Here is an 11,482-nt window from a genome sequence, read left to right on the forward strand (position 1 = left end):
ACATCTTGTAGTGTACTGTTTATGATGAAGTTTGCTCCGGCTGGTAGGTGGTGCTTGGTATTTCCTCAACTGATCTCAACAATGGTTGCCGGGTCACAACTTTCTCATTTTACAGCTCAACATGTCTCCTGCACTACTGTCAGGATATAGTGACCGTTTTATAAAAATGACTTTTTTGAATCATATTTGCTCCATTTCTCCCCACTGCTGCTTCAATATAAGTTAGTAAATTGTCAGTCTTTGTATCTTATTTCAAAGAAAGGCTTGCCCAGCTTTTAAGTGTGCCATATCTCGTTTTGAATACTTGGCTATCTACAGATTTTTTTCATAGTTAATAAGGTAAAATGATCTTGTAATGTTCTGTTTTATTTTTCATAATAAACTGTACACTCCTGGAGGGTTTTGCAGAGAAAACACACAATCTTGTTTCAGTTCCAGGCCCACACTGTATTGTGTTTACTTTTATTAAGTATTAAATAGTTCTCTATATATTTATATGCAACGCCCATGTGTAACTGGGTCACTGAGATATTTTTTTGTCTTGCGTGTTGACTGTCCTGCCACCAGATGGTAGTAGAGTGTTCGCTATGAAAGACACCTGCAGTGCCATAGATACTTGGGTTGGACTGACCTCTTGATAACCTCATGTAAAGCCTGTGTTATGTTTTACAAGGTTAATATATGTTGCATTCTAACATATGGGCTGTTACCTTAAAGTCTTGTAGACTATTCAACAATATAATTTGGAGTTTGAGAATAAAATCGAAGAGTATAGGATAGTAGTTGATGTTACTAATGGGGATACAAAACACTTTCTCTCTATATCTAAAAAACAAACAAACATACACTAACCCAACCTAAGGCCTGTGACAAATGAGACAAATGTCATTCAAGAAAACACCAGTTACAGTATGCAGGCACAAACTGATATATATTATAATTAATAACATCTATGCTCTATTTGCAAATATTGTCAGCCTATACTAGTTTTATCAAATCCTAAAGTTTAACATTTTATATCAAACATACTGTACATAGAACACCATCAGGATGTGTGCTGTTAATTCCTCCTGCTCCTCATGTACTGAGGGTTACGTCTCAAAAATTCATCACTCCTCCTGATAGCAGATTAAGCAGGGGCAACTAATTCACTTCCTAACCTCTGTTCCACTAACACCTGTAGTCACAGAGAGTTTCTTTCACTGTTTTTTCTGAAGAGCTAAAACATGTTCCTGGGGATAACTGTCCATATTGTTGGATTTATTATGTACAAAAGTGCTTACAATAACCTGACTGTTGGATTTGTTATGAATAGAGTGATTGTGAGGAAAGGGAGGAGGCAGGTGCTGTTTTTCTTTTGCAAGGTCAAGAAGAGGAAGGAGTCAGAAGGAGATAACGAAGAAGACATGCAGCAGAAACATCACGTGCCATAAGCTCATGAATATTAATATTGTGTAAACCATGAATAGGCTGGATCAGGGATAGCTCGGGGTTCAGACTTCACGAACTGACCCATGCACTGTATGTTGTCAGGGACACGTAGACTGGATCCAGATATCTGTATACTCTTTTATTTTTACTTATGCAACATTGATTGTTCGGAATAAATTGTATTATTATGCTTTAACCCGTCTGTTTGGAAAATCTCTTTGTCATACAAGATTAACCAACACGTAACTGGGCCTTGACCTCTTGGAGGCAGAAGGCCAGTTCCTTCAATATTGTAAGCTAAATGATTATCTACTACTACTGTATACTGGGTAGTCAAACACACCTCATCAATTTAACAAAGACAAAAAACAAGTATTTTGTTATCATGTCACATGAATCTTAGTCATTGGATACAGATGTTATCAAGCCTCATGAAGCTCAGAGCAGGGTGCTTTCTTCCACCAAGTTTTGTTCTGCAGGAATGGAGCGCTGCAGCTCATGTCTGGACAGATGCTGCACTACACCCACACCGATGCAGTCACCCAGCACATTGATGGTAGTCCTTAGACGATCCCTAGAAACAAACAACAAGATCTGAGGCTGTAGTAGGAACTTGTCAGTGTGACTTTAACACAACTACACACAAGTTTAGGGTGGTTAAAAAATGTAAAGTTACAGGATACTTTTATGGTGAAAGTTGGTGACAATAACATTATTCAGTTGAAAATATTCTCATAGTTTTAGAATTCTTGCCATTTAAAATAGAAACGATAAAAAGTTAGTTTCTACACTTCAATAGTATTGTATTTTTCTACTTGTAAACAGACCTCTGAAAAAGTGAAGATAAAATGATTAAACTTTCCAAAAATGTTCTCACTCTCAAGATCTGAAACTGATATTGGTTGAATGTGCACTCACAGGATCCAATCCATCATAAAGAGCAGGGATATATCTTTAGTGGGCAGTCCAGCTGATTCCAACACAATCATCATGGTAACCATGCCGGCCTGTGGGATGCCTGCTGCACCAGTGCTTGCAGCTGTGACAATCAAACTGAACAGGAGAAACAGTGATGGTTACGTAATGGAATCCTTGTTAGTGTATAAGAAAACAGGCACAACCCATTAACAGTGCACTTAGTCTTGACCACTTATGTTTGTGGATCCACATACCGAAATGTTTCTTTGAGAAGAAACCTATGGGAACTAGTCCGATGTAAGGACTCTAATTTTCCATATCTTCATCTGCTGATGCCTTATTTATACTTCTGCAGAAAAGCTTGTGCGGAGCTTCCACAGAGCCACAGAGATAATTTGCGGAGCTTGCAGAGACACACTGCGCACCAAAACACGCACAAAAACACGCCACAGAAGTTTGATTGGGCATCAGAGCCAAGACAAGTACCTCACATCCATTACAACAACAACAACAACCTTATTACGTCTAGACACAGGAGCTCCTCCTGATCAACCAACTTTTCCATAATTGTTTTTCCAGCCATGGAGATTTGTTGGGCCAAACTTATATTGAACTATTGACTCATGGCTATCAAATAAATGAAAGACCAACTGACAAAGGATTTGAAAATCACGGGTCCAAAACAAAATGAAATAACATGCTACACGTAATCCTTCACAGTACCATGTATGCCTGGCGTGCATGAGATGTGCCTGCACCAGCCCGCACAGAAAGCATAGGTGCACAGCCACAGGAGTATAAATCAGGTATGTGTTCGGTAACTCATAGAAATACGTTAATGGATTAAATAGAGAAAAATATTTGAGCAGTCTGAGCTCAATGTGGTTTGAGCTTACCTGAGGACAATGATCTGACCCAGGTTGAACTCCATATCATTAACCTGGGCAATGAATAATGCAGCTACAGCTTCATAGAGTGCTGAACCATCCATGTTCATTGTGGCCCCAATAGGGAGCATGATGCGTGTCACTTGTTTGTCCATGTTGTGATTTTCCTCCATACAGTAGAGGGTAACAGGTAGGGTTGCAGAACTGTGAAAAAACTTTAGGTTAGCAGAGAACCGGGGCTACCCTGGTATCCTAAAGTTCTCTTTCAAACCTTGCTCGGTATCTCACTATAGGACATGTAGCCCACTTCAAAGACCATAACGCCTCGACCCACACGGGTCGACACATAAAGCCCTCCCCATGGGCTAGCAACACGTATTTAATAAGAACCAACACTCAGCACTGAGTGAGCCAGTGAAGGTGCAGTCACATACAGGTGGTAAAACCAAATAAATGTGTGTAGGGATGCCCAACTGGCAGCAGCACAGATGTCATTCACAGAAATGCCCCCGAAAAGGGCTCATGACATGGCCAAATTCCTGGTGGAGTGAGCCCCGTTTCCGAGGGCTACAGTCCACGACTCTCATAAGCCGGAATTATAGCCTCCACCACCCAATGTGACAGGGGCCGGGGAGTCAGAACCTTCCTTTTGTAAGAAGGGGCCCAAAGGCTGAAAGAGTTGGTTGAAAGCAAACAGCTCCAACATGGGGCAGCTGTAAAAAGACTTGCTAACTTTAGGCACAAAAGCTGGGTTAGGGCACATTACCTTCGTATAATCAGGGGAAAACTGCAGACAGGATGCGTGCAGAGACAACACATGTAACTCACTTATCAGTTTAGCTGACATCAGTGCCAGCAACAGGAAAGTTTTGAGAGGGCAGCTTTAATTCAACACATTCCACGGGTTCGAAAGGCAACCCTGAGAGTTCATTTTCTTCATGCACACCGGGATGGCATCCAACGATGCGGGCCAGTCAACAGCCAACCTGGTCGCCGCTCGTTTACACACCTTGTGCAGGTCAACTTCGCAGGGGGCAGGGGAAGGCTGCGCCTCCCTGACAATGGAGCTGCTGGGCCGCAACTGAGCGGGGGGAAGGATGGCATCTTCATCATCCACCTCATTCTCGTCGCCGAGGAGCGGGTCAACCTCATCTTCGTCGTCGTCTCCGTCCTCTGAGTCGAGGAGTTTGCTGAACAGTGGGGGAAACTGTGTATCAGGGTCCCCCATCCCCTCTCCCCAGTCCGTACTAGCTGCAGCGGGTTTCTCTCTGGGCTTCACCAGCATGGCACAGGAGTGATCACAGGACTCTGAGTCCGCAAGCAAAGCCTGGGCGTTTTCACCTCCCATACATGCGATGCAGAGGGGGTGGGGGTCTCTCCCTGAGATGGTGAATCCACAAGTGGCTGGGTAAAGGCAGGACTCAACATCCTTAACCTTGCCACTACCAGAGTTTCCCTTAGAGGATGCGGTGGTTACCATAGCTAATAGCTAAAAACGGACAAACAGCTCACCTCGACATGCTAGCTTGTCCTGTAAGAGATAGAAACAGATAGACATCCAGCACAAAAAGGAAAAAACCCACCAGAACCTACCTACAATACAATTCCTCTTAACGAAATATACATCCTGAAACTCCTGACACCAGATCTCCACGTTCGATGACTAAGTCGACGGCTGCGTCAGAGAATAGTTAAATGAAAATCCGGATGTCAGGACAGCTGAGGAGCTTGTATGATCTATCTTCACAGGGAAGAAAGCGAGAATGACAGACAGGATGCCACGGGCGTTTACAAAGGGAGACAGGCCAGTCCGTGCATCTCAAGATGATTGGTCTATCTCCCGACAGACATTGTGTTATTGGAGCTTCCATGTTTGGTCATGCCTGAAGAGGCTTCCCATAGTGAGATACCGAGCAAGGATTGAAAGAGAACTCATGTAGTATATAGAGTTAGCTACCATTCGACCATTGTTCATTTGGCTGCTATGTGTTATATTTAATATCAAGACTCAGACTCACCTTGATGAAGTGCCAAAGGCGGTGTTGAGAGCCTGGAGTAGACCAAGCATAAACCTGAAGGGATTCTTTCGTGTGACCACGAAATAGATGAGGGGAAGGGTGAGGAGGCTGTGGATTAAGAGGCCAGTGATCACGGTGAGAGTATACATGGCAACTTCTCGACCTAGCTCTCCAATGTCTGTCATCTTCAAAATCTGTCCTGCCAGCAGGAAGAGCATTCCCACTGGGGTATACCTGTGATACAGAAGTGAGACACAGCAGAGGAGAGGCAGTGAAAGAGGCTCAATGTTGAAGGAGTCAGTGAGTATATCCATATTTGCAGATGATTACCTAGGCAGTAAATCACAATCAACTTCAGGCATGTAACAAACACAGACAATTAATTGTTTATCACATGTCAAAACCTCACCACAAAAACAAATAAAATACAGCATTTAATCAGCACTATAATAAACAGTAAGCACTAGAGGTGAGGGCTGCTAGACCTGAGTCTTTGGAGAGATATCAGCATAAAATTGATAGTTGAAACAAATGAAACGGCGTATTAACAACACACAGCCAGTTCATATTCATGAAAGCCTCCTGTTCTTACCAGATGAATATGTGGACCAGATGCATAATGGCTTTATTCAGGCAGTCAAAGAAATCCCTCAGAGGTTTTCCCTCAGTGCCCATACTGCCCAGGATGAGGCCAAACGCAACAGAGAAGCCCAATACACCCAACATATTAACTCCGTCTACGGTGCCTGGTACTGGTACTGTGTCATCTATAGCGATCCCAGGAATGTTGTTAAGACCAGGTGGTGGAGTGACGATGTAACAACAATTATGAAGATCAGGCAGATGACATATTAAACCAACATAAAGGACACTGGGTTAGACAAACATTTGGTTCCAAATTCCAAACAGGACAAACAAAAAAACAAAACAAAGAAAGGAATCTCACTGTTTTCACTGGTCTGAGTCATATTGATGACATCAAGACTCTTTCCTGTAGAAACACTCCCAGAATAACCGGATTTGTACTAGATAAAAAGTATAAGCAAATGTTAACCGTAGGTAAGTTTGAAACAGTGATGGTATGAATGAAGAACAAATAATAGCCGTCGCAGATCTTACCTTTCGGAAACAAGCTTCCACCAGATTGGAGGGAATCATGTTTCTATAAAGCAAAAACACTGATTAGGTGTTTTAACTGCCAGTTGTATCGTTACAGGTTCCCTGTAAAGAGAGTTTGATACACACCTGATTAGATCTAGAAAGGAATCCACAGTCTGCACAGCCTGTGGATGACCACTAGAGGACACTGAGGCAGTTCTGGATGATTTCCCTGGCTGGATAAGAACAGCTAAGGCAATGCCAGTGAATGCAGCAATAATTGTGGTGACCATGTAATAGCAGAAGGCCCTTAGCCCAATCTTCCCATAAGCCTTCTTGTCCACAGATGAAATTCCTGAAATAAAAAAAAAAAATGGGTTTAATATATGAACATAATTCCATGTTAGATTGATAACTTTAAATATGAATCTATTTTATATGTCAAATAATATTATATATTTATGGGATAATTTAAATAAAAATGTTTTTGACATGTATGTACAGTAAAGAAATATCTTTGAGTCCCTACATACAGTGTTTCCAAGAAAACATTAAAGCATCTTGAATGATAGTCAACTTGCATCATGGAGGTCACAATATCGAACTATGGTGAAATGTTAAATGTCAAAAAACACTCAAAACTAATTAAACTAAACCTTGTCTACTATGTAAACTCAAGATCAATTATTTCAGGGTTGGTTACGTAAAAAGAAATCAGCTAAAGTAAAGAATCATGTTTAGTTTTTAAAGCATTTTAAACACTACATATCTTTTCTGGGGAAACTATAAAGAGAATTTTAGGTAATCTCAGACTCAGTTTGTGAGCCTCAGCTCTACACACAGGCTGTTCTCCACTTTCATTTGTCTTAAAGCTTACTAACACTTGCACCAGCCACTAATGTGGCTATTGATTGTGTTTATCTACTATCATCAGGAAGTTATTACCATGTGTAATGTCCGTCAAACCATTTCTTTATCGATTGATTAAATTGAAAGTCCAGTTTAACCAAGCTGAAGTGTGGCTCTAACCTGCAATCACACTGGAAATGATGAGAGGAAGCACCAACATCTGCAGGAGTCTCAACAGTAGCTCTCCAGGAAAGGTTAAATATTTTACATCCCTGGCTGTCATATTAATGTGTCGTAGCGCAAAGCCCAGGCCAATCCCTCAGAGAAACATAAACACAAGTCAGCCAGTCAGTGCGGCTGTCAAAAGGTGGATTAAAAATAACAAAAGCAGAAGAGCAGCAGCAGATTGCAATCTGTCTTTACAATGAAGAGGTGATGAAGGTAGATCAATGGTAGATTAAAAGACGATTTTCAGGTTTTAACAGACAATAAATTACAATGTTTGAAAAACATTTTCATGTTTCAATAGAGAATAAATTACAGTGTTTGAAAACCACTTACCTAATGCAACACCGGCCATTGTGAGAACAACGAAAGCATTTCTCTTGAGAAAAGCCATAACTTTAGGTCCATTCTGGGATGTAGATACATGACCTGACGGCTTATTACATTTGTGGTATGTTTGGGTTTCCTGGAGTTCTGTAACTTCTACTGAGTCTAACTCAGACAGGTCATTAGGGCTCGGCAGCATCTCTTTCCTGATTAGTCCTTACAACCAGACTGCAGAAAAAGACAGATCTCTTACTAGCATTCATAGAACAAGCACCATTAAGACATTAATCCTAATTGAGTTTACAAAGTTTACAAAAGACATACAAAACTAGAATATACAGCAGGCAGCACGTTAATATTGTGAATATTAATAACATTAATTAACAGCCTGTCTATGTAAGTAACAAGCAAGTAGTATGAGAAGTAAATTAAAAAAAATCTCATATTCTCAGTTTTGTGGAAAAAAGATCACCTTTTAGATGCTCTTCCTTGAACGGTCTTCACGAATGAAATTTGGTTACTACAGTAGTGGATTAACCAGTTCTTCAGCACAATGACTTCCTTTGTTAATATTCATGTATATCTCCGTTTCATAACTATCACTGTCTCTCTCTACATTAAAGGCATAAAAACCCCAAAAATAAAAATGTAAAAACATTTTATTTTATTTAAACTTCAATGGAACTATACACACCTGTGATACAGAAGTGAGACACAGCAGAGGAGAGGCAATGAAAGAGGCTCAATGTTGGAGTCAATGAGTATATCCATATTTGTAGATGATTACCTAGGCAGTAAAGCACAATCAGCACAATCAACTTCAGGCATGTAACAAACACAGACAATTAATTGTTTATCACATGCCAAAACCTTACCACAAAAACAAATAAAATACAGCATTTAATCAGCACTATAATAAACAGTAAGCACTAGAGGTGAGGGCTGCTAGACCTGAGTCTTTGGAGAGATATCAGCATAAAATAGATAACTGAAACAAATGAGTGACAATGTAACAACAATTATGAAGATCAAGCAGATTACATATTAAACCAACACAAGGGACACTGGGTCCAAAACAAACATTTGGTTCCAAATTCCAAACAGGACAAACAAAAAAACCAAACAAAAAAAGGAATCTCACTGTTTTCACTGGTCATATTGATGACATCAAGACTGTAGAAACACTCCCAGAATAACCGGATTTGTACTAGATAAAAAGTATAAGCAAATGCTAACCGTTGGTAAGACTGCTGACAGAGCTAACAGTCTGAACCTGGGGGACAATCAGAGGGTGGACAACGACCCGTTGGTCGGGACGGCGTTATCGTCCGTATGAGAACAGTGCAGAGCAGCGGCTGTGGGCTGGCCAGTGGGGCACGCTTACATGCATGAAAGCGGACTAAAAGCATGTGCGGCCAACCAGGCTATGTACACAAAGCAAGGATAAGCTCGGTTTCCAACACACACAGATGTCAAAAGCCGCAGAAAAATCAAGCAACACTACCCCTATAATTTCCTCTCTCCTATTTCCTTAAACCAGTCATCAACCATTTGAGTCAAAGCAGTGGCTGTCGAATACTTTTCTCTATATGCATGTTGGAAATTTGTGATTAAATTATTATTGGTAAAAGAAGACTGAACCTGTTCGTACACAATTATTTCCATTATCTTACTCAAAATTGGTAATAAACTTATAGGTCGACTATTGGATTCAGAAAACAGCAAAACTTTGGACATTTTCCATGCTTGAGGACATACATTTTCATTAAAAATAATAAAGCTATGGGCCTGAGCAGCTTGCTATCAAGATCAAGACCACTAGAGGACACTGAGGCAGTTCTGGATGATTTCCCCGGCTGGATAAGAACAGCTAAGGCAATGCCAGTGAATGCAGCAATAATTGTGGTGACCATGTAATAGCAGAAGGCCCTTAGCCCAATCTTCCCATAAGCCTTCTTGTCCACAGATGAAATTCCTGAAATGAAAAAAAAAATGTGGGTTTAATATATGAACATAATTCCATGTTAGATTGATAACTTTAAATATGAATCTATTTTATATATGTCAAATAATATTATATATTTATGGGATAATTTAAATAAAAATGTTTTTGACATGTATGTACAGTTAAGAAATATCTTTGAGTCCCTACATACAGTGTTTCCAAGAAAACATTAAAACATCTTGAATGATACTCAACTTGCATCATGGAGGTCACAATATCAAACTATGGTGAAATGTTAAACGTCAAAAAACACTCAAAACTAATTAAACTAAACCTTGTCTACTATGTAAACTCAAGATCAGATGTGTCAGGGTTGGTTACGTAAAAAGAAATCAGCTAAAGGAAAGAATCATGTTAAGTTTTTAAAGCATTTTAAACACTACATATCTTTTCTGGGGAAACTATAAAGCGAATTTTAGGTAATCTCAGACTCAGTTTGTGAGCCTCAGCTCTACACACAGGCTGTTCTCCACTTTCATTTGCCTTAAAGCTTACGAACACTTGCACCAGCCATTAGTGTGGCTACTGATTGTGATCATCTACTATCATCAGGAAGTTATTACCATGTGTAATGTCCGTCAAACCATTTCTTTATCGATTGATTGAATTGAAAGTCCAGTTTAACCAAGCTGAAGTGTGGCTCTAACCTGCAATCACACTGGAAATGATGACAGGAAGCACCAACATCTGCAGGAGTCTCAACAGTAGCTCTCCAGGAAAGGTTAAATATTTTACATCCCTGGCTGTCATATTGATGTGTCGTAGAGCAAAGCCCAGGCCAATCCCTCAGAGAAACATAAACACAAGTCAGCCAGTCAGTGCGGCTGTCAAAAGGTGGATTAAAAATAACAAAAGCAGAAGAGCAGCAGCAGATTGCAATCTGTCTTTACAATGGTATGGTAGATCAATGGTAGATTAAAAGACAATTTTCATGTTTTAATAGAGAATAAATGACAGTGTTTGAAAACCACTTACCTAATGCAACACTGGCCATTGTGAGAACAACGAAAGCATTTCTCTTGAGAAAAGCCATAACTTTATGGTCCATTACACGGTAATCAGAAACATGGTGGTGTCTGGTGAGAAGAGGGCTGAATATCTGGATAGAATTAAAAACATACTTTAACATGTGCTCTCTGGTGTGTAATGTGTTTGCTGAATTATATTATAGGAGATGCTTGGAGTGGTTCCTAAAAGATTGTGAATCTAATTTTAGCGGTACATTTGATCGGTAATGAGCCCCGCATTGTTATTTTCCATGTGTTTTTTTTTTTAACAGAGTTTGACTGATACAGACACCAGCTCACAGCAGGACTGCCCAGCTGTCGAGCAGTTCATGACCAGCTTTAATTACCACGACGCTGGTACTGTTTTCACCTTGTGAGTCTGTTTGTGTCAGAGCCAGGTGTTTATATTTCTGTCTGCGGACAGATTTTGTCACTGCGATATTGTGCCATTGTGCCTGAACTGGAGGGGGTGCACTTGGATGCGGCCTGTAGGCCATTGGCTGAACGAAAAATGTTTTTTCCTTAACTTTTGATTGGGTGGACAATACCCATGTTTGGTACCCCGAGCCACCGCTGGCCTTACCAACTACACAATGCACGTATAATACCTGGAAGTATAATAGCATAACGTGCTATGATTTGATTTGATCCCAAAAAACTTCTCTGGCAAATTAATTTAAGTATAATTTATAAGTATTTCAAGTATAACCCTGTTAT

At 40.3% G+C, this 11,482-nt stretch overlaps 1 protein-coding gene and 1 long non-coding RNA gene across 6 annotated transcripts; both read right to left on the minus strand.

The window, feature by feature from the left end:
* Positions 1-1,720: 1,720 nt before the first annotated feature.
* Positions 1,721-9,217, minus strand: LOC141777498 (excitatory amino acid transporter 1-like). 5 transcript variants are annotated; one of them, XM_074651803.1, is made up of 12 exons: positions 8,990-9,217; positions 8,448-8,540; positions 7,763-7,981; positions 7,382-7,519; positions 6,500-6,707; positions 6,374-6,416; positions 6,201-6,279; positions 5,847-6,021; positions 5,255-5,488; positions 3,246-3,440; positions 2,350-2,484; positions 1,721-2,005 (listed from the first exon to the last, which is right to left on the minus strand). In XM_074651803.1, exons 3-12 carry the CDS (start codon positions 7,950-7,952, stop codon positions 1,870-1,872), a joined length of 1,533 nt encoding a protein of 510 aa, XP_074507904.1. In that variant the 5' UTR covers positions 7,953-7,981; positions 8,448-8,540; positions 8,990-9,217; the 3' UTR covers positions 1,721-1,869. The 5 variants fall into 5 exon arrangements, with proteins under 5 accessions (XP_074507904.1, XP_074507907.1, XP_074507903.1 ...); XM_074651806.1 differs by having other exon boundaries at positions 7,382-7,477; positions 8,895-9,217; XM_074651802.1 differs by having other exon boundaries at positions 8,895-9,217.
* Positions 9,218-9,579: 362 nt separating this feature from the next.
* LOC141777502 (uncharacterized) lies at positions 9,580-10,798 on the minus strand. The gene is made up of 3 exons (XR_012595907.1): positions 10,734-10,798; positions 10,406-10,543; positions 9,580-9,728 (listed from the first exon to the last, which is right to left on the minus strand). It is a non-coding gene; the product is annotated as an uncharacterized LOC141777502 (long non-coding RNA).
* Between the last annotated feature and the right edge of the window lie 684 nt (positions 10,799-11,482).

This window comes from Sebastes fasciatus, chromosome 11 (genome assembly GCF_043250625.1).
Source record: "Sebastes fasciatus isolate fSebFas1 chromosome 11, fSebFas1.pri, whole genome shotgun sequence".
In the NCBI taxonomy this organism is placed as follows: domain Eukaryota; kingdom Metazoa; phylum Chordata; class Actinopteri; order Perciformes; family Sebastidae; genus Sebastes; species Sebastes fasciatus.